Raw genomic sequence first — 24,332 nt, 5'->3', positions numbered from 1 at the left:
TGTGTCGCGTGGACAATATTATTGCGAGGTTTGCAGACTTCGGTTACAAATTCAACTTTGCGAAGTCTCACATTGCAGAATATACAGTGTTGTTTTTGGGCTACGAGCTTAACAATGAAGGTAGAGGTTTGGCTCCTCACTTTCTGGAGAAGAGCGCATGTCTGCGTGCTCCTACAACATTGAAGAAATTACAGTCTTTGCTGGGCTTTCTGAATTTCAGTCGAATGTATATTCCTGATTATGCCCAGCGTATCAAGCCGCTTTATGCCTTGGTACAACCTACTTTTTCCAAATCATGCTGGCAACTAGAGCATTCAGCTATCTTGCAATCTTTGCAAGCTGATCTTCTTGCTTCAAAATACTTACTGACACGTGATAACCACACTAACCTGGTAATAAGAATTGTGCCGGGCGCAGTGGGTTTCACGTACTTAACGTTCAATGAGGGCGATACCGTCCCCATTGCATACAAATCACACTTGTACACCTCTGCTGAATTGCGCTTTTCCACTGTCGAGAAGGTTCTGACGGCGGTGCAGATGGCGATTCTTAAAGAACGAGCGCTGTCGCAAGGAAAACGTATGTTGGTTGTGACACCATATCCTGCCCTTGAGGCAGTGACTAAAGCAAGTGTACCTAATTCTAAAGCTTTGCATCCACGGTGGATACAATGGGCCACTTCCTTGACATCGCCAGATGTCACCTATATCTTTGATGCCTCATTACAGACTCAGGAGTACTTGCAGTATGAATTCATTCATCCGGCTCCTCTCTCTTTGCGCCCGCTCGAAGATTACCATTGTGTCATTTACACCGACGGTTCGGCGCAGCCAGCGGTTGGATCAAAGAATGCCTATTCAGCGGTCTGTGCGATTGTGGTTGGTACATTCGTAAATGGTGATTTCCAATCTGATGCCGTGCATACGCAGTCATTGGGTGATTGTACCGCACAATTGGCAGAGCTTTGGGCTCTAGTGCTTGCACTAGAGTTTGCTGATCCTCGGGTCACTACTCTTATAGTGAGTGACTCCTTTTATTGTGTTCAGTCTTACAACGACAATCTACATTTTTGGTCTCAAAATGAATATCGCGATTCCAAAGGTAGCACAATTAAGCATAAAACGCTTTGGGTTCGAGTGGCAGAATGTAAAGAACGTCTGCCACTCGTGAATGTTATTCACACTCTTGGTCACCAACGACTTGGTGTCCATGCTGTCGGAAACAGCCTAGCTGACGAGGTAGCAAAAACAGCAGTGGCGACATACTTAGTAGCAGCAGTTACAAGATCCAAAAGTAAGATTGATGATGACATCTTGGCAGCTATTGCAGCGACAGAGAAGGGAAGTAATTACCCGAAAGGTTTCCCTTCTCGTTACCATTATCACTTAAGCCCTGATAACAACCCGTTAGTGAGGATTAACGACGTTGGTGACAGATTGATTCCCAACGCGGACTGCAGACCGTCTTTGATACTAGCAGCTCACGAGGGGTTGGCATCTGCCCACGCCGGCGTTGCAGCTACTGTATCTCTGTTACAACAACGTTACTGGTGGTTTGGTTTAAACAAACAAGCCCGAGCTTATGTTCTTAATTGTGACATTTGCCAACAGATTAAGCCTTCAACTGTTGCGCGCCCACCACAAACTCAGTTATACATATCTAATAAACCACTGGGGTGCGTTTATTTAGATCACTGTGGTCCATTTTCCTCTGATACTGCGTACAAGTACATCTTGGTTGCAGTGGATTCGTGCACACGTTTTCTATGGGTGTGGAGTGCTGATTCCCGGACTGTCATCAGGGATTTGCGTGTCTTTGTGGGAAGTTTTACATGTGGTACCTTTCATTCTGATCAGGGCCCTGCATTCGCCTCTAAGGCGTACAAAGAAGCCATGAGAAATTTGGGGGTCCAAGTCAAATTTTCGTCTCCCTAACGGCCTGAGGGTAATAGTGTGGTGGAGCGAATGAACCATGATTTAAAGCAATCTATGACAGCACGGGGTTTAGGCACTGGTCGGAACTGGCTAGCCCATTTGTATAACGTCCAACGTGCACTTAATAATCTCCCTAGAAGGTCTCTGGGTGGGCGGACCCCATACATGATGCTCTTCGGAATAAGAATGTTTGTCCCAGACCTTGATGGTCTAGACATGGCGGCGTCAGCCGCACCCTTTGACGTAGATGATCACTGTGCTGTATTGCAGACTCTACAAGAAGCCAGAGACAGTCTAGCGAAGGAACACATACCCTCCACATCTGATGCTGAGCTTCAGATTCCGGTAGCAGGCTGGCTACCTCGAGTTGGTGACCTGGTCCGTGAGAAGGTGGAGAACAAGAAGGAGTTCGGCCCCTCTTATCGTGCACCGGTTCCAGTGCTTGGAGTGCAGGGTACAAGAACAGTAATTTTACCTCCACTTCCTGGTCGCAAGGATAGCAGGTACATCTCTATTGACAATGTCAAACTACAGCGAGTGGCCGATAGTTCTTAGTATGACTCCAGCGGTTTCTTGCCCTGCGCTGCAGAGAAATTCTGTTGTGCCTCAAGCTACTACCACCTTGTCTGATGTTGCCATCGAGATGCATACAGTTACTGATCCTCTGTTATTACCACCCGCTGGTGGTCTGCCTGAAGAGATTGAGTATGCTTATCCTACAGATGTGCAATTGCCTGTTTTACAATCCACGGCAGTTAACCAGTCACGTTTCTCCTTTGACACAAACTCATTGACTTCCAATTCCCCTTCAAAAGTTTCTATTATTGCTATTTGGTTCAAAAGAAATTTTTTGATTCCCCCTTGGACTTACATTTGGCTGGTGCTCATAAGTTTATTTTTGTTTATGTCCATTGGATTTGTAGTGGTGCTTTTTCGTCTCGTTAATGGACACTACCTTAAAGAAAGGTCTACAATTAGACTAATTGATGGAACTTTGGCACCTCACTCCTCATCACACATCATAAAAAGGGACCAGACTTTTGTGAATATTACCTCTGGCCTGTGTTAGATGGAATTGCGTGGGATGCTGTTAAATTTCAAATTCATGGTCCGACTGAGGTCATCAATGTACCGAATGTATTTCGTGTTTCTATGGGTGATGTAGTTAAACAAAACATCCGTTCTGATGATTGGGACGTTCAGGCCATAGAAGCACTGTTTTCTGATTTGAAATATTATGCTGCATTTGATGCTGAGGATTTGTATTCAGATACTGCTAATTATGCTGAGCAATTTTGCTTTCAAGATTATGGCAATCATTTCTTGCATACGGCGAATACATTTCAAAATTTTGTAAATTTTACCCAATGGGAACATTGTCCAACACCACATTTAGGTAGATCAACTACATTGGTAGACAAATACACATATTTTTCTGATTTCAGTGTTTCCAATCCAACCTCCTTTTATTTCAAAATGGCGGCAGAGCCTGCTTCGAAGGTTAGGCTAACACACACAAAATTATTATATTCTAACTCCTTTATGGATGAGTTGTCAATCAAAGGTTACGATTTGTGGAAGGCTACTATTGATCTTAAATCGGTTTGGTGTTCCAAACCGTGGCAGGTACAAGGGACAGAAGCTTTGCATCGTGCCTGCCTTATACCAAGTCACATGTTGTTTTTAAATTCAACGACCTTCCAAACCACCTGTCTTGGATTGGCTACTTCGAAAAAACTAAATTTTCCCTCTATTCCGGATCTGGGTGCTTATCCGAATTGGGATAACCAAACAGATCAATCACTTGATGCGTTGCAGTCATCTATCTCTAACACGTCCTTCAATATTTCTAAATTTAGTCCTGAAGGCTGGTTAATATGGCAGACGAGCTCAGATTCCTGTCAACATCGGTTTCTGGGTATGAAACCTGGGTACACGCAGGTGCGCGTGGATCCTCGTTTTGAGTCCTCGCATTCAGTAACTACCTACTCTGTAGGGAAGTTATGCCAGTCTTGGCTGCAACATTCCAACTTAGCATCTGTTAAACTTCATTTATCAAAATTACATGACAAAATAGATTTGAATGATTTTGTTAAGGGTCCTGTGGGTGGCAGGTCCAAAAGATGGGTGTATGCTGTTTATAACGAAATTTGGAAGTTATCACAAATTGAAGCTGCTTCCCGCTTGAGGGCTATTGACCAAGCTAATATGGAAAAAGTACTAGCCGTTATAGATAATAGCATTAACACCCTTTCTTCCAGAATTTTTTACGTTGAACAATATTGTTTCTTCTGGTGTTGATATTGTGCAGGATGATATGTCTGTGTTGTATCATGGTCAAAATCAATTGCGTTCTGTTATGCAGTTTGCATGGACATTGCAAACACTAAAGGCAGGGAAAGTCCCATGGGAATATATGAATACGTCTTCTTTGTTTCTTCCCTTTAATCTGACCGCAAAAACAACAATTTATGTCCATGAAAGATGTAACATATTCATTACTGCATATTGAGAAATTAGAACATTTGCCTTTCTCAGTGGCTGAATTAAATTCTGCTGTGTGGCTTATTCACGGGTTAATCACCTTACCGTTTCCCTTGTTTAAGTTCAGTTATTGCATGAAGCATTATGCTCTAGGCAGATATGAACAACTGGATACAGCCTTCCTGCATGAAGTCTGGTCACTCCCCTTTACATATAGATGTACGAGAGATGGTAAAGAAGTATATTTGAAAGGCGAGGAATGCACCTACACGCCTGATCGTTCAGTAGTATGTAGGCACATTCAATTGCATGGCGCATGCAATGTGCACGCTCCTAACTTAGCCTGCATCCTGAAAGGGATTCCCGTGCCAGTTATTACACCATCATTCACGCTGCTTGCTAACGGTAGTTATTTACTTTTAAATAATGAAGCTCTGCGGGATGCTAGTGGGAATTCCCTACATAGTGACGGTATCACAGAGAGTGGTTTGCTGTAAAAATGTCCTTTTCCCACCCCCGCATGGGCGGCTGGATGTATCCATCTGGCCGTCCATTTCAACCTTGAAAGCAGAGTTCAATAAGATGAGCAGAATAAGGGCTCTATTGTCTCAAAAAGAAGTCGCGCTGACTTCTTCCCGGGAAACATTTGCCCTTCACGTAGCAAATACGCGCACTGAGGTGCAGGCACTTTTGAATACTGATCTCCCACTTCATTTTGGGGCTCTGATTCAAACTATCTTTAATGCCTCGTCAACAAGTGGCTTGGCTCATTTTTTCAAAATTGTGGGCTCCGGCCTCGTGACCTCCTTCCAAACTATTTTTGGTGTGATCCCGGCCTTTTTTCATTCTATTTTTTCCAGCGTCTTTGGCGGTCTCCCGTTGATTCTGGCCCTCGTAGCTGTTGTTGATCTGCTTACTGCGCAATGGCTGCACAATTTGTATCACACGACAGCCTGCCCCGGCTGCTGCATCTCCGTGACCGGATGCTCGAATATTATGGTACATTGCCACTGGCAACCTTGAGCATAGCCTATGGATTGTCCTTCTGGTTTTCCTACTTTACATGCGTACAACCTGTCTTTTATTGCCTAGACTGTCCCTTCCAATGGGCCCTGGATTTGTGCTTGTCAAACTCGGTGTCTCCCGCCTCGGATTATGATCGACTAATGAGTCCCTTAGTGGCTCATGAGTTGGACTGTTCTGGTGTCAGGATTATGGCCTGTGGAGTGGCACATGAAGTCCTAGGGAATTTGGACATCGGAACGGCTGCATATGACTTTCTGGCAAGAAGTTCTCTTGAAGAACACGCCGGGTGTCCTCTGATGGTACTAGAGGCTCCGATTGTCGAGGAACATGTATGCTCATTTCAATTATTAAACTGGATGGCAGAAACTTTTAGAGGACGCTCCAACGATTTCTTGTTGGAAACTGTTGCTACCTACTGTGCATATACGTTGATGGATTAACTGAGAGGTCGTCCGACTTTCCGTTGCACAGATTACTATTAATTTTTGAAGTTTCCAATTTAAATTTTTTTTTCCCCCTTTTTACTATTAATGACGTTTTATGAGCATTGCCTTTAATAATAAACGTTAGATTTTTTCCCCTTTTTGTAGGTTTTTTTCTCTTCGAACTGTCACTGCACCTTTATAGGGATTTGACATTCAAGCACTTAGTTCCGTTCGTCTGCATTTCCTGATTGTGTCCTTATTGGCTAGTGGTCCGATCACCGGGGGGTGTAGTGTGGGTTGCAATTTACATACACACATTGTTAAGTTAGCATAACCGCGTTAGATGTTAGAAAGCCATCTTGCCGCTTCTGCTGCTTTTGCACACGATACTACAGTTGCATGTTATTAGTTGAAAACTGCTTGCTCACCTTTTTCTTCACATGAGAACTGTCTGTTGTTCACATCCCTAGCCGTGAGCTGCGACCTTGGTCTGTACACTGTGTAAAACAAACAGTCTGGGTCGCTAGACAATGCATGTTTTTGAGTTCAGGTTGATCGGCCCACTGTTTAGCCATAACACGCACGCAACTGCAAATACCTGAAAGTCGAGTACTTTTAATATTGCAGGCTACATGCTTTACACACATTCTGAAGAAGAGGTTTCCTAGGAGAAGACCACATCTGATCCAGTGATGTGAATCCACTAAGCTGATCTCTACGGTATGGGGTTCCCCATTCAAGCCTAGAGACCTTTTATTAGTCTAATAATATTAGCTTATTAGTGAAGGAAAGGTGGTTGTACCCACTGTCATTTATAATATGATTTCTCCCTTTATTTTCTATTGTATTGTAACAATGTTGATGGTTTTGATATTAATCATTTGTCTGCTTGTGTTAGCCAAAGTACTGCATCTTAGGACACGAGGTTTATAAAATAAACTCTTTAAACTTTAGCGTGTTTTCGTTTACTCTTGTTGTGGACTGATATGAGAATAATTACGAACAGGTATTTCTGATTCCCACAATTCCTGAGAGTACCCTAAGTCGCTTGTTCTGGGTTGTCTATTCATTGGGACCTCCGTGATGATACGGAGTAACGAATGGGACACTGATGCTGGCCGGATAAGGGGTTATGGGTTCTGAGGTGAGTTTCTGGTACACCACAATTCACTGAGGTCCTGGTTTCCTGCGCATAGTTCTGTGTATGAGCAGAATCCCTGCAACAGGGTCCTGGCGGTTGTCGAGGTGGAAGTTGAGGTCTCCTAGCAGCGTGAAGTCGGTAGAGGTGATGGCATGTGGCGTGATGATGTTGGTGATGGAGTCGGTGAACGGAGTGCAGGGGGTCTGTAGATAAGGGTTCCTCGGAGGGTGGCGGATGTGTTGGTCTGTATCTTGAAGTGGAGGTGTTATATCAGGTCTGTGGGCCCGTTCGTGTAGGTGCTAAGGCGAAGGCTGACCTTGTGGGTGATAGCGATGCCACCCCCAGGGCAGTTGGGATGGTCCTTGCGGGTGAACTTGTATCCTTCAGGGGTGGAGATCGCGATGTCTGGTCCAAAGGTGGCTTTTGCCCAGGTTTCAGTGAGGAAGGCGGTGTCCGGGGAGGTGCTCTCAAGGAGGCCCCAGATTTCTGTGGAGTGTCTGTGGAGGGAGTGGACATTGAGGAGGATGCATCCCAGGCTTTGGGGTGCAGTGGAGTTGTTGCTGGAGGGAGGTGGAATGTCCTGGGTCTCGGCGAAGGTGAAGGAGTGGCGGGAGTGACGGCAGGTGAAGGGACCGTGTGTGTTGAGAGGTGAGGCTAGCTTGCAGTTGTTGTCCTTTCCAGCGTTGAGTTCATGGAGTGCCGAGGGCCTGTAGCACTGTCGGGCCGGAGGGTCAGGGATCCTGGTGCTGGTCGTGGTCGGGTCGCGGACGGTCACCCGCTGTGCGGCAGCATAGTGGCTGCCATTAAATAGGGGAGGGGGAGGGAAAGCACACCTGGGTGGCGGGAAGCAGCAGGGGGGAGGGGCTACGGGGTAAGCAGTGGCGGCGGGACGAAGGGTGATGAGGAACGAGCATGGGCAGGGCAGCAAGCAGAGAATACCCAAATAAATACAAAAAGCAAACCAGAGAATACCAAATTAAATTAAATGCAAACAGGAGAAAGCAGAAATCAATAGGAATACCAGAATACCAAATTAAATGCAAACAGCAGAGAGCAAAATACCAATAGCAATGCAGGGAATACCAAGTTGAATGCAAACAGAAGAAAACAGAAATTAATAAGGGCAACAGTACCAGCAGCAAAATAACCAGGGGCGGGCAGAGAGCGGGCCGAGAAGGGTCTCAAACCCTGCTCACACCGGGCAGCGGTGGCGGCAGCAGCAGAACAGCGGAGCTGAGGGGGGAGAGAGCGGGCTTCTCTCAATTACAGAATTATCCACAAAACCACCGTACTGGTAAATTACACACCCGTAACTTTAAGAAACAGTCTGACGGAGATAAAGCAGTCCGCTGTGTAGAGGTACTCACACAGGAAAATCCCAGAGACAAATCGAGATCACCTCTAAAGTCATCCACGTCTTTTGATAAAGTAACTGATGATAAACCTTCCACTATCGCTTCTTCTAGCTAGATGAGTATATATATTTATATATGCTATGCAATAATATCATTTTATTACTGTTTTACTGCAGTTATTACCTCTGGTGGATATAATTAATTTCCTTTTCTCATACATTGTTGTTCAATACATCATGTATATTTCATACTGTATTTGTATAGGTAGACTTTCTCCTGGATGGGCTTTATAACTCCATGGAGTGATTTTTTTCTCATAATCTATTTACCATGAGTGGTTTTCTTTCTTCCCCTGTTGTGTCTGGGTCACAAATTGATACAAATTATTTTATCTGAAGTGTTCTTTTCTATTAAAGCATTTAGTGTGCTGGCACAATTTAGAGTTTAGCATTAACAATATTTTGTGATCATATTTCCACATTTTGATTTAAGGTTTACTATACTCCAGATAGTTTTTACCTCCAGTTACTTTCCATTACCACATTCACATATCATTTGTTCACCTCCTCTTTAATTTTTACCCTTTTGACCCATTCTCACACAGGACAAATAAACTCTAACATTTCCCGTCAGCATCATGACAAAAGTCCTATGCAAACTGTCTCTATCTATGTCAATGGTTTCACTAATTACAATAAAAAAAAGAAAATGATTTCCTATTTAGCCGCCAAACATACAGATATTGCTCTCATTCAGGGAAAACATCTATCCAGTATAGAATCCGAAAAATGTAAACGAGATTGGGTAGGCCAGATTCTTTACAGCTGCAGACCCCTTTCTCACACGTCAAGAAATGCTATATCCCATGCAACTACTAGATAAAGTGGTGTAGCCATTCTAATGTGTAAAACACTGCAATGTCAAAAACTACAGCCATGGTCAGATGAGGGGGAATTTGGAGCTGGTTAAGAACTGCCTGATTCTTGCATTACAACCCGAATTGTTCTAGCATTACAAACTGCCTGATTCTTGCATGACGAACAACATTATTTTTGCATTACGAACTGCCTGATTCTTGTATTGCAAACCGCATTATTCTTGCATTACAAACTGCCTGATTCTTGCATTACGAACCGCATTATTCTTGCATTACGAACTGCCTGATTCTTGCATTAAGGACTGTCTTATTACTACATTACGAACTGCATTATGAACTACATAGCATTGCATTAGGACTGCATTAGTGATCGTGAATTGCTCTTTGATACCGCAAGAACCTACAAGTGATTGCTGGCCTAATAACCGGTTAAGCGAAATATTACGAATACGCATATGTTGGATTTCTATCGTTTGGTCTTATCGCATTCCTTTTTATAAAGATACCGCTATTTTTATGAAACCAGTGTGGTGTCCATTTGTGGTGTTATCACTGTGTTACTGGGAGTGTGGTTGCAAATACTTAATATATTGCCTTGGAGATAAGCCCGGCTGCTCGTGCCAAGCTACCAGGGGGTGAGCAGGGGTTATCTAAGAGTGTGTCCCTCCTTACCCTGACTAGAAGCAAGGGTCACTGTTTGGACTAAGGTACCTACCTCAGCAAACTAGAGACCCCCAGTTCTAACATTTATGTTTTGACCACTGGATTCATTACTGGCTGCTATCTTCTCCATCCCTTCCCCTTCCCTCTGGGGTCTCTGTACTCTGACATAGTTATTGGAGGTTGAGATTTAGTGGGGCAAGGTGTGAATATTCTTCGACAGTCCAGGATATCCCTGCAATGGAATTCAGGTACGACAGTCTCTATAGATGTGACAATGTGACTCTCTTTATACGTTTGGTCAATTTTTAGGTCTCGCATAGGCAGCGCATACGCTGCCTCTACGAGGCATCAAGTAATCAGTATTACTACTGAAACTCCACCCATTGCTTTTGTCTTTGTTTTGTTGCTTGCCATTGGTGGAATCTGGCATTGCTGTTAATATCTTGCTCATTGTTGGCTTGTGGTCCGATACATCACTCCTTTTTCTTCCGTTTCTGGAGGAAGCAGCATCGACCAACTACAGTTAACTTACGCTGCTGGCTGTTATCTTTTTATTTAGGGACTACTTTTTTCTTTGCTGCTCGCATTTCCACATCTGGCAGCTTCCTGCACTTACCCGACCCTGTTTATTTATTTACGTTTAATTTATTCATAATTAAATCACGCTTAAATGATGCAGCCCACGCCGAGACTCGAACCCTGTTTTCCTGCTCTAAAGTCAGCAGCGTTATTTGTTGAGCCACCTCCTCGCACCGTGTGTTGTACTTGTTTAAAGTACTGTAAATGCTATCAGCGTCTGGCAGCTGAGCCGGCAGCACAATACCAGCCTCTTAGCAGCACGCGTGCACGGCGCGCTTTCACTTTCTTTCCTCCCCGAGTAAGCTCTGTTTACTCTTCGCTTCTCATTCATTTTTTGCAGTGCTTATGCCTTTCACAATGCGAATTTGACAAATATTTAAATGTTTCTGATGTTATTGGGATATTTATGTATAGTTTTTCTGCCCTGATCATTCCTGAAGCTGTGGCGTGTGTCTGCACTCAGCTGGGGACTGCCGAGAAGTGAAACCAGCCCCGACGCCGAGTCCATTGTCGGGAGCGCAGCCGCAGGGAGAGTAAAGAACCGCGGGCCGTTGCCTGGCAATGGAGGACTCCACACTGAGGGAAGTCGGCGCGCGGTGCGCCCCGCCCAGCAGGACGTCAGACCGAGTCGAGGGAGAGTCGCGCTCGAGTGCAGGCCAGATCCGACGAAGGTAATGCTCCAACCCGCTCTGCTGCATTACCTGGAGTGGGTTGGGAGTGAGCGCGGGTGCGGGTGAATTGTGCCAATCAGTCTTTAAAGACGGCGACGGCCTGAACCGGTTCACAGGGGAGCCGCGGTATTGGAACCCCGTCCTTTCCCTTATACTTGCAATCCACCACTCATAAAAGAACTATCCTTGACCGAGTGAACCATGATTGCTTATGCCTTTCACAATGCAAATTTTACAAATATTTAAATGTTTCTGATGTTGTTGGCACATTTATGTATGGTTTACACCTACGGGTTATTTTGACCCAAACACTAGTTGCAAAAAGGATGCAAGCACTATTTCTGCCCCTTTTAGGAAACAAGCAGATTCGTAGAAGAGAGCAAATTGTTCAGTGTGAATGGACGCGTCCCACCAGGACCTCTCGGTGATAACTTTGACTTCCACCACCAGCAAGCCAAGTGATTTATTTATTTTAGTTTTGGTGATTTATGGGGTTCCAGCTCATGACTTAAGGCTGCATCTGAGGTTACTGTTAAATTTAAATGTCCAATCTGACTCTAGCCTAGACCCCTTCCAGCACATTCAAACAGTGTTAACTGCTACAGTTCCCAAATGAAAAAGTAAACATTGACAGAGTCATTCAGTATGGCTTGGGAATTGTGACCGCTCACTAAGGCTTGCAGCATATGGACACACGTGGAGCCCAACATATTAGTTTCATAAAGTCCAACAAACAAGCAGGCACCCATGCACACAGACCAGCAGTCTCACACACATTATGAACCAAGGGGCACATGGTGATGTGAATCAGCAGAGAACAGAATGACGTTTAGAAAGTGACATGAGGTGTAGTGTTGCTGAGAAAATACACCAGGGTAGTACAACTGATGCACTTTTAGGAAAGCTTTGGCTTACACGCCTCAGGAGACCATGGGGTGATGTGCTTCAAAGGAACACCTGTATGCTCTCCATCAGTGAAGCACAGGTTGTAACACAATCAAGGATAGCTGGTCGCTGTACATCACCAAATCACAAGATGACGTTCAGTTCTAACGCACAGGAGCCTATCATGAGGATGCAGAGCTCTATATGGCAGAAGACACATGGTAATGTACAATGGCTACACATATACACACAATGTTATGTTCAGTTTAGGGAAGTTGGTGGCTTTCTACCATCGGATCTAGCAAGACAAGAGAGAATAATTGTAGTTGTAGTTTTGTTTGACAGCCCAAAAACCTGTTTGGTGTCATCAGTGTACATGCTAATTTGTACGTCAAAGAGCTTCATTAGTTTTCCTAGGGGTAACATGTGGCGGCAACCAGTAGATGGTAAAATGTAGTGGAAACAAACTAGATACCTCTGGCTCACTGTAATGTATGATCTTTGCATTGGAACTGACACGAGGCAGTGCGGCTGTCTCTCCTTTTACTCAATAAAAGGCTTTATAAATTGCTTGACTGCTCTAGTGAGGTGGATTTTTTCTAGTCTTTAGGGAGAAAATGGGATGGTCAATGGTGTTGAATACTTATAGTAGCAGCGCACCAACGCCAGTGCCCTTCGCTAGCCTCCTGAGATCCTCCAAGATTGAGATCTCTGTGCCGTGCCCTTGTCAGAAGCCAATTTGAAGTGGGTCAAAAAGTTTTTCTTTTTCTCTTTCGATGAAGCTTTATGGTTGAGTAAATATTTACCAAAAGCTTGCCTAAGAATAGTAACTTCGAAACTGGTCAGACGCTGCTATCGGGGAGAATAGTAATGTGTCTCATGTCACAACATCAACTTCAGTCATTCTTGAGCTATTGGCATTGTAAATGACACAGTGCCTTTTATTTATGTTTTGGTTTTTAAAACATAAATAAAACGCATTTTAATTTCCAATGCCAATAGCTTAAACTCAAGTAAATGCGTAACCTATTGCATTGCAAATGCTTGTTTGCACATGGTATCTGCTGTATTTATATGTAAACATATATATGTAGATCTCTCCCCTGCCTGCCATAAAGGCACAGGCAGGTTGAACAAGTAGAGATCTTTCACTCCCTCCCTGCTCACCTTCCTAAGGCTCGGGGATGGGGGTTCAAAATATCTTGTCAAAGGCCTGGGGTGTGAAAAGTAATTCTCCAAAGGCTTGCTAAATGAAAATTTTGCCCTGCCTCCTTATGAGTTAACTTTCTTGCCCCAAAAGCGGGGATTAAGGATTTCTTGGACGTCTCAGTCCAATGGCAGGTGATGGTTAATGTGCCCCTTAAAGCCCCCTCCTCTTTAAATACCAGCTGAGGAGGATTGTCTTTCCTCGGGCATCGCCAACTCCCATCACAGCCTTGAGTAAGGGCTGTGGCGGTGACTATTGTAGCCTGCACACCCCAACTTATCCACTCTCAGGACCCAAGGGCCATGAAGATCAGACTCCTGCAAATCTAACACCCACATACCATTTCCCCCGACCCTGCCCACGAGCTAGGGAGGATTAAATGCTCAACTGATAAGCCGGCATACACCACCCGCCTTACATCCCCCCGCCGTCTCCCACCTTGTTCAAGGCGAGGGGAGTGAGTCCCCAAATGCAGACCACCGAGACAGTTTAGCTGTTCCGATCCTGCCGTAATATCACATTTGTGAATGAGATGAAAGAGAGGAACAGCTGACAGCTGTCCCAGTGTCCTATTTGCAACAACAAACAGATCATCTCGGCCACTGTCCTCATTCCCTCCTCCTTGTCCTGCCAAACTCTGGAGTCCAAGGAGGCCGCGGCCAGAAACCGCTGCCCAAGAGTTTGGCATGCAATTGGTAACAGGGCACCAGAGCAGCCATCAGGACTCCTGGACCACCCTCACCCTTGAAACACTGAGTGAGGATCAGTTGCCAGCTCTGTTTTATTCAATCAATGAAGTTGAAAAGTCCCCTCCTCGCCCATGGCTATGTAGGGGGGAAGGAGTGGCCCGTCTGGGGAGAATGTCACCTCACTGAAGGTGAATGTGCCACCCTCTAGAGGCTCATTCACCTTCGATGAGGTGACATTCTCGTGGATACAATCAAAAGAGAAAGAAGTAGGGCTATTATTGACCAAGCCAGGGTGGCTTGCAGATGGGGGAGAGCGTGGGCTCCCAAATTTAAGGAATGGATATACTTTGGCAGGAACAGTCACTTACCTCTGCAGAGCTCTTACCACTGACCTCCAGACCCGTTATCAAAGAACTTGATGAACACCAATGTTTGCTAAGCTGTCGAAAGGGGGCGGTGGGATGAGTGAGGGATCGACTGACAATACTTCAGAAATGTACCTTTTCTATTACCGAGAGCAGCAGGCGTTTGTGAACAGTTGTTGTCACTAAATAAGCATTTCACAGAGATTGCCACTCACTCTGCTCCTATGTAACTGGGAAGACGATAGCGCCATACTCTGCTCATAGAAACCTCCAGTTGTCGTAGTGTTAATAATAGTGGGTAAATGTGTTCGGAGTAAAACAATCCCTGTCACAATCTTTGCTCAGGATATAGTAAAATCAGGAAGCAACGGAAAGGAGAGGGTGGAGAAAGAACGAGACAAAGGGGAGGGGTGGAAAGAAAGGAGCAATCAGTCCAGAATAGCAGGCTAGCAAGATAATAACACATACACATGCAGCACTAACCAGTGAGTGACTGGGACAAGCCAGAGGAGGTGACTGGTGTAGGTTGTTTGGCACAAGGGAAGTGAAGTATGCATGAATGGTTTTTTTTTTACATATACAAACAAATATGTACTCATAACCTAAGCTCTGGCTGGAGAATCATCATGAGTGAGACATTCAAACCTCAAATGTGAGAAAGAGTGGCACTTTACTCAATAATAACAATTCGTGCTTTATTAGGTTGTTTCTAGGAAGGATTTAGAGGGAGTGGCACAGATGAAATGGTGGGACCCATGGGGGACCGTGTTTTGCTGTGGTGTGTATTGTCTAGATAGATAGCTACATGGATGGATGGATGGATGGATGGATGGATGGATGGATGGATGGATGGATGGATGGTGCAGCTATAGATATATAGATAGATATACACTAGTGGTGGGCGAGTCAACAAATTCACACCGTGAATCGAGCCAGAGCTAACCCAAGGCTCTTGCTTGGCTCCTGGACCCTGAGCATGAGAAGTGCCCTAAACATATTTGCCATGTCAATTATACAATAAACATTACGAATAATATGATGACGTCTCGTTAAAATTCACAAATGTGTATTTCTTTAACATATAGAAGCTTTGAGATTAATATGTCACATAATTGAATTGCAATATAAACGTAATAGTTTTTAAACATAAACTTGGAACCATCCCTGCCCTCGCCCCAAACCTGGGACAGTGCCATTAGTGAACTCAGAGGCAAGACAGTTGTCATGTGAACCCTGATAGAGGAACATTATAGTTTATTAAATAAAACAGAATAGGTGTTTAAACAACTGGTGTTCTGCGCTCATGTATTTGAATGTGCTTCCTATGTGATAAAGAAAACAAAAGGGGGAATCAGTGAAATAAAACCTTTGCCTAAGATCACAGGGTTTCCTTTAGCGGGGAAGCAGTGATTAATCCAGGTTTTCCAGTTTCACATTGCAGAAATCAGCCACTAAATAGGTATCACTTTGTCTCTCCTTTTTACCTCAAGTTATATTGCGTTGTTTCAACCGCTTTGTGCATGAGGATAGAGCGAAGATGGCAGACGGAAGCCCATTCTGCTTATTATGGAGAGCTGATACAGACCCAGGCGTCAGGCTCGAGCATTCAGTGGGTCGCCTACCTCTAATATACATTATATGTTTAGGTGCTTTTAATGCACAAAATGCAATGGTCTAAAAATATACATTTCACAGGAACCAATGAAACATGGGTTTCATCATCATAATAGCAGCCCTCAAACAAGTCTGCAGAGCTTTTTTTATTGTCAGGGCGAGCAGAATTATTCAACAATTGAGGACCAAAGTATGTGGCAGATTAAGCAACAAGAAAAGGCAAATTATAGACCATATTCTCTGGTAGCATCATTTTGACGGATTGGCCTTGCAACAGCAGTTTTGTTGAAATCAGCAAATAATGTGGCAAATTCTATGGCAAGTATTGTAAATCCATAATTATTAGGTAATCACCACAGCTCTAGAATCACATTATTCCTCTGGCTCTAGCTCGAGTCCATTTTCCTTTTTAATAATCTATTCATGGAAGTTCTTAAATGATAAATAAAACCTTGTATTCTAATTCAAATCAGACCCCAGTTGCACCTTGAACAAAACAGCTTCAACAATTGTTCTTTCTACTGACAGACTGTGTTTTTAAAAACATAAATAGTATTTTCAAACATTGTTGAAAAACATTTAAATAGTGTTCTCTTTTATTTACTGCAGATAATTTAGCAATAAACATTTTCTGTTTAAAACAAACAGCTTTTTAAAGTTAACTAACCCCAAAATAAACATGTATCATCAAAATTACAGGCAATTTGTTACTGGATCGGGTAATAATATAGTCCTATTTTGTCAGCTTCAGGTTCTGGTGACATTTACAAACCATCTGGTCTTTGGTCCTGTGGATTATGTTGCCAAGACTGCTCTTGGCAATATTGGACCAACATACAACATGGTTACCAATTATGTATGTATCATAATAATAATACATTCTTTGTTTTACCTATAACCCTGGGCTCAATTGAAAAGAGATGTAATTTCCTCTTTTATCTCCATCGAGAAATGCTGCTCACTGCTTCAGGAATAAATGTTGAACAAAGTTACACCAAGCTTTTCATGAATGTAGAACTTTGCTCAGAAAGTGTGCTTCTTTTGAACTGGCTGTAAATCCACTCAGTGGGTTTTGAGCAATTAGCATTTGATAAAGGGATTCCAAAGGGTTAATACATTAGTAGAGCTCCACAGTTGAGAAGGCATCTTTTGATTAGCTTACAACTTTAGCACCATTTGGCGTATATGCATGAAATGTGGGAGGCATTTTGTGTGTTTAGCCTACCCTTGGTATTTTCTACTCGTTGCAGATATATTAAGGGGAGAGAGTTATAAAAAGGGTGCAAAAAAGTGTAAACTTCCTAAAAACTGACATTGTGTCACAAATCTGCATAAAATTTGCAGAACTTTATAAGAATTATATTTCTATGGGTTTGTCAAGTTTTATGTCAGTTCATCGAGTGCGAGCAAAGTTAAAGGGTGGAGCAATACAATTTTAATTTGCTAATAATTTAGGTGTTCTTTGAGGAATCTGCATGAACTTTTGCACACAGTTACCAAATTTCACACTGTACAGGCATGCATGTTTTTGTGAAGGTCCAATAAGGAAACGCAAACATAAAGGAGAAGGAGGTCAAAACATTTTGATTTGCTAACAACTTTGGTGTAATTGGCTGAATATGCACAACTTTTGTTAAAGACTTTGCATGTTTACCATGAGGCCTGGATGCAGGGTCTGTAGCCACCTACTGAAAAAAGTATTGAGCTGTGTGGAAAAGGAACATGGCACGAGAATGCAGTACACCATAAAAAAACCTTTGGAAATTAACTGAATAAAACACAGTTTAAGGGTAATTATGGTTCAGCAAAAGTAAAACCAAAAAAAGTCCATAAATTCTCAAGTTACAGTATGCGATGCACACCATAGCTGATGCCACAGGCCGTGCTCGTTTATATCACTGTTCCGATCACCCATGAACCATGCATTGACACAGCATTTGCGCTTTGAATCACTTCCAGCCTTTTGGCTTTGCTTTGTCAATGCTTGTTTATTTTGTCTTCCAAAAATTCATTGAGGGGGAAACTGTCAGGCTCACTGCAGATAAAACCAGTACAAAAAACAATGGTCCTAACTCAATCATTGACACAATGCAATAATCTCAGCCAGTTATGTCTTTCCAGATTAGAGCTAATTACACAAAAAATCATTTAGAATAGCTCATGATATTCAATATAACATTATAACATGAAGCGTTTGCAACATCCAAATCCAGTCAAGTCGAGGACCACGTCAGGTTGCCCCAACCCCACCCCTTTGTCCTGAAGAAGACCCGCACGGTCAAGGCCTCAAAATACCTCTGTACCCTTAGACGGGTCGAAACGTCGACACCCCTCTTGTTGTAAAGCCTGGTACACGCAATTCCCAAAAACGTGCCATAGCAAGAATTAGATTCTGTGTATGAAATACTTAATTGATTGGTGATATTTTGAAACGTGACCAGGCCATTTTAAACACTATCTATGGTGCTGTCTAATGGCTAGATCAAGTTGAAACACAAATAAACCAAATTACCCATACTGTTGTTTTTCATAATCATTTTAAGAAATAGCCAATATTCTCGACTCCAAGTGTATATACATTTATCTCATGAATGATCCATGCACAATGTTGTTTAATCTGATTACTTAATAGCTGATGTATCATTAGCCACAATTGGACGTCCATGAATCATGAGCATCAGTGCATTTTGGGTTACTAGGACCCTTTGCCAGGGGAAAGCTATGAACAAACAAAAATGAACTGTGCTATTCATCATAGTGTCCTAAACTGTAATAGTCAAAGGAAACTCACTAAGAGTACGCCATACCCTGCAGGTTGATAACCAATACATGTGCACATCTTATATAAATACCGCATGCCACAACATTTTAAGAAAAATGCTGAAAATTACGACCTGACAGAAAACGGCTTATTTGCTACACTTGTTCTTTGTGTGCCGCTTGGATGTTTCACAATTACTATGACTTTGGTGTTGTAACATTGCTGCAGCACCCCCACTCTAAAAATTATTCCAGCTCCTCTGCATTTTATGTCAAAAACATATCAGATTCAAGATGCACGCAGCAATAATACTGTGAAGCATCTGAAATAGTATACACATGCTATTGTTAGGTATGCCTACAGTTTGGCATTATTCCTGGTGAAGCCTGTGGCATATTTAGAGTGGGGCAGATGGGGCAACTTCCCAGGCTATATTTGTCCTGGCCCTCCTTGTGCCGCGCTGGAGCGTAACACAGGACTCTGTAGCATAGGGGTTCCCCGAGCACGATTGGGCCCTCCAACTCTTCAGAGGACTCCCATTAAGGCCATGGCCAATTAGTATATGTGAGAAATGGGAGACACAGGGGTCCCACTTCAAATTCTGCAGGGAGGCCCCATCATTAGGTCGAGCATTCGAGACCTCCTGTATATACTTTAGTATTAACTTATATGTGTATGTACTTAGTGGGGTCTGGAGATCAGCCCTAGGACTTGTCTGTTTCCGCTTAAGGACTTTTGTTTCTGTTCAACTGTCTCTATTTAACTATCTTGTTAGAAAAGGACCAGCAGAGGACAGTAAAATACCAGAATCACTTTAGCATTCCCTAGATTCCAGTCCATAGAAATTGTCTTCCACGAGCACCAGTAGACTATAATATTTTTTTCAAATCTTGTATTTTCAGTGATATGACCACTGAAGGCCCTGATTTTATTAAAAACAGAGCTATGGACTATACCATTTTCCGCTGAAAGGCAATAGTTCTCTCCATGTGTTCCCATACCTGGTGTGTCACGCAGTTTGGTGCTTACTTTCCCTCCATGTTAAAGAACAATAGATGTTTCAGCACCCAGGCTAATGTGCTGCATAGCTAAATACATATAAGGTCCCAAAGGCGAGACCGATTGCATTGCAAATGCTTGTTTTGACTGTGTGATGCATTTAGTTTTGAATGGTTTTAGAACTCTGGGCACTTTACCACTGCTGACCAGTGCTAAAGTGCAAGAGCTCCCTGTGTAAAATATATCTGTAATTGGTTTATCCATTACTGGCATATTTGATTTACCGGTAAGTCCACAGTAAAGTGCACCAGGTGTTCCCAGTGTCTTGTAGTGAAGGCAGGGTGTTGCCTGCAAACATTGCTATGTTAGCATAAGCGTTTTTAGAAGTTAAACAACATCTTGCCACTTTGCTTCTTTTGCACACAACACTATAGATAGCATTTATTATAAGTAAAACTGCTTGCTTGCTTTTTCTTCACATGAGAACGGTCTGTTTTTTACATCCCTAGACGTGCACCGCGACCTTAGTCTGAACACTGTGTGCAGAAACCGTCAAGGTCAAATAACAATGTATGCTGTTGAATTCAGAATGATCGGCCCACGCTCTAGACACAACAAGCACACAACTGCAAATATCTGAAACTCGGGTGCCTTTAATATTGCATTGCATGCATGATGCTGGCACACTTGGCTTAGAGAAAACCTTTCCAGACACAGAGAGCAGTGCTGATCCTGTGATGTGATTCACCTAAGCTGATCTTTGAGGTATGGGGTTCCCCATTCAAACCTAGAGACCTTCTATTATTATAATAAAACTAGCTTACTATGCAGAGGAGGGTGGTTCACAAGGTATTATAGGACCTGTTTCCACTATCATTGTAATATGATTTCTGCCTTTGTTTTTTATGGAATTGTAATAATGCTGATGGTTATATTTCTAATAATTTGTTTGCTTATGTTAGCCAAAGTACTGCATCTTAGAGCACGTAGTTAAAGCTAAACACTTTAAACTTTTCCGTGTCTCTGATTACTCACGTTGTGGACTGATGTGAGAATAACAACGAAAAGGTGTTCTTGATTCCCACCATTCCTGAGAGTATTCTAAGTCGCTTGTTCTGGGTTGTATAATCATTGGTAGCTTTGATATGGTACGGAGAATGAATGAGACACTGATGCTAGTCGGATAGGGGTTCTAGGTACTGAGGTGAGTTTTTTGGTACACCACAATTCACTGAGGTCCTGGTTCCTGCGCATAGTTCTGTGCATGAGCAGAATCCCCGCAACAGTCTCAGACGTGCCAGGACCATACCTTCCCTTTTTCTACATGTAAGGCACCCCTAAGGTAGGCCCAAGGTAGCCCCATGGGCCGAGTGCAGTGTATTTCAAAAGTAGGACATGTACGGGTGTGTTTTACATGTCCTAATAGTGAAATACCGCTAATTATGTTTTTCACTATTGCAAGGACTAACTCTTACATAGGTTTTTATTGGAGTTGCCTTGTAAAATCTTACACCTGTAAGTTCCAAATGGAAAGAGATAGAGATTTGGAGTTTGGAGTCTCTGAACCTACACTTTGGAAAATACATCTTTAGTGTAGTTGGTTTTAAAATTGTGTGTTTGAAAATGCCACTTTTAGAAAGTGGGCATTGTCTTGGTTTACCAATCTGTGCCTCTGCCTCCCTTTGGAATGCATTTCCGAGGGAGGGTGACAGTTGGGCTGTTTGTGCACTCACTCTAGACAGTCACACAAAGGGAGTAGAGGTATGCCCTGCATATCCAGATGGCCCATCACCAGGCTGATGGAACTTCCTGAGCTAGAGTGGTGGGAGGAGTTGTCACTGACACAGTATAGGGGGCAGTGCCCGCCCTTACACAATGCTGAATCCACCCCACTATAGTGTGCCTGGAGCCAGGTCAGGGAAAGGAAGGTTCTTGTGCACTACAAAGACTTTTTTTTTAAGCTTGCTTACTTCAAAGGTAGAAACTGGTATAAGTATTGGAGCTGTGACACCATAACTTCAGAACACTTCTGGACTAAAGGACATTCTGCCAAGAGGAAAAGTTGGATGCTGTAGAAGGGACTGACGCTCTGCTGGTTGCTTTGTGGTGCTGGCCTGCTGCTTCTGTCTTGGGCAGTGAAAGGACTTGACTTTGTTTTCTTGCTTCCAAGGTTCTCCAAGGACTTGTGTGTGCTTGCCTCCTGTTAAGAAGTTTCAGGGCCATCCAAGACTTCATCTGTAGCCCCTGGACTCCTCTGCTGGGATTTCCGACCTGCCAAGTGGTGCCAAATTCAGTTCTGGACCCTTGGTGGTGGCTTGGCAGCTAAGAACCAAGAAAATCCATGCATCAACTCTCATGTGGCTGTTTTTCTGATGCAACAGTGCAGTGTGGACAAAGAATTGATGCAGCGCCTGCTGTACGGCTGAAAAACCAGAGAAGTCCTAGTACTAAGCACTGTGTCACCGAAGTCCGTGGCACCCGCTCCAACTCAGAAGCAGGCTCTGCTGTGCGGCTGAAGAATCGATGTCTCACCTGCTTTGTGTATGTGAAATCAATGCAGCAACTGTCCTGCCACCGCTGCATCAACACAGCGCGTCTGGATTTTCAATGCATCATCTTTGGGCACCAAGTTCTTCATTGACGTTTCCCCGCAGTAAGGAACTGAGGTTGCGTGTCTGGATATTGAGCCATCACCTCCCCTCACAATAAGGAACAGACATATCACCTCCCCTGACAGTATAGAAGCAACGCATCATCTCCCCTGTACTGCAGTAAGGAACCGATGCATCATCTCCGCTGGCAGTAAGGAACCGACACATCACCTCCCCTGGGAGCAAGGAACCGGCGCATCATTTTGCTTTCCTGTGCCTCACCTCCCCTGAACCTGTTTTCGTCTTTGATTCTGATGCATCCCAGGTTCTTTGTGCTAAAAATAACGCATCCATGGATTTCTGTGAACGGAACTGTTTTTAACCTTTTAAAAGTGATATCTCTACTTGTGTATGTTGGATTTTTCTCGTTTTGATCTTGTTCTCTTCAGATAAATATTGGTCACTTTTCTAAACTGGTGTGGTGTCCATTTGTAGTATTTTCACTGTGTTACTGAGTGTGTATGTACAAATGCCTTACACATAGCCTCTGGGATAAGCCTGACTGCTCGTGCCAAGCCACCAAGGGAGTGAGCAGGGGTTATCTTAGCTGTGTGTCTCCCTTACCTTGACTAGAATAAGGGTCCTTACTTGGACAGGGTGTAAACCACTGCCAAATAGAGACCCTCATTTCCAACATTCTTAAAATGCAAACATTCAGATAGTAGTCCCAGGCACTGAAATTAACTACTTTGTGTGGGGATGGGCCCCTTGTGAAAGTGTAGAATGCCATTATTGACAGTATGATTAGCCAATTCCTGTGGGTTCACTCATTGCCCATTGCTGTATGACACAAAAAAAAACTAATGGTCGCCAGTAGTTAACTATAGTTAGGGCATTGTTTCTATTCAAAAAGGGTTTTTTTCTTTTGCGAATATCTTTGATTCCATTTGACGAATCTTCGCAAAGTCTTCAAAAGGTATGACCCACTCACATCAGCTGTTGTGTTGAAAATGTTGGGGTGATTCGTCAAACGGGGGCAGAGAAAATGGATGGGTCCCAAAATGCTTTTTCTCCATGTTAATTTCCATAGGAAGCTTTCGACACTCCTACAGCCCTAACTGCTGAACGGCATTACACCAAATTTGGCAAAAAGGTAGCTCTTGGTTCAGAAAGCACTCTTTGTGTTAAATGGTGTAAATCCGTTGTTCCCGGTCTTTACCGAGCACAGCCCCTCCACAGTCGACCCCCACCTACCCACCATTTCCTGGTGTTGGGGTGAATAGGACCCAGATGGTGACCTATTATCGGGCTCTGTGGGTCATCTTTGAGCAGACCCCTCTCCCTGGCACGCTTTTGAGCCCCATAGAGGCGGTAGGGACTCAGATTGGGAGCTCGCCGGTGGATCTGTCATCAGCACCAATCGAGGACCATGACTCTGGCTCCGGAGTCGCGGCAACATCAGGAGCCGTCCCAGTGGGGATTCCCATTCAGACATCAGGCCACAGTCTGCCTCCAGCATTAGGGGACAGCACGGTGGGGCCCCGTGGAAAGGCTGTCCCACATCGTAGTCTCCAATCGCGGTGGATGTTGAGTCGATGCCTTCCCGACGCCGATCAATGGAGCCTCCTTCGACGTCCGTCAGTGTCGATGTGGCCCCGTCTCGATGACGTTCGACGCCTGAGACGTTCTTTGCAGATACTTTTCAAATGGAGGTCGAGGGCCCTGGGGGTTCACCTTCCCTAGCGTTGCTTCAGCGTTCTACGGAGCATGTTGATGTGGAGCACTTGCAGGCCCTTGGACAACCTCGGGCTGAAGGGCCTTTGGCTTTTGGGGGACATGTTAGCCTGCAACCGTCCCCTAACTATGATTTGCTGTCGCCCCCTAGAATGGCTTTGGAGGCTAGTGCAGCATTTCCAATGGTCGTTCGCAAAGCTGCTGATATTTTACAGTTCCAGCCTCCTTCTATCTCTTTGCCCTCCGGTCCTTCGTTGTATTTGCTCCACCAGGGCAACGCCGACGGTGAGCCCTTGCTGTCTTTTGGTGCGTAGTTCTACGACATTCTTCTA

At 43.9% G+C, this 24,332-nt stretch overlaps 1 protein-coding gene across 1 annotated transcript; it reads left to right on the top strand.

Moving 5' to 3' along the window:
• The first annotated feature begins 350 nt into the window (after positions 1-350).
• On the top strand, positions 351-22,316 carry LOC146809842 (uncharacterized). The gene is made up of 2 exons (XM_085614914.1): positions 351-1,758; positions 22,057-22,316. Exons 1-2 carry the CDS (start codon positions 540-542, stop codon positions 22,314-22,316), a joined length of 1,479 nt encoding a protein of 492 aa, XP_085471040.1. The 5' UTR covers positions 351-539.
• Positions 22,317-24,332: the final 2,016 nt, after the last annotated feature.

The sequence above is a fragment of the Triturus cristatus genome, chromosome 7 (assembly GCF_964204655.1).
Source record: "Triturus cristatus chromosome 7, aTriCri1.1, whole genome shotgun sequence".
In the NCBI taxonomy this organism is placed as follows: Eukaryota; Metazoa; Chordata; class Amphibia; order Caudata; family Salamandridae; genus Triturus; species Triturus cristatus.
This window is presented reverse-complemented; position numbering and strand designations above follow the sequence as displayed.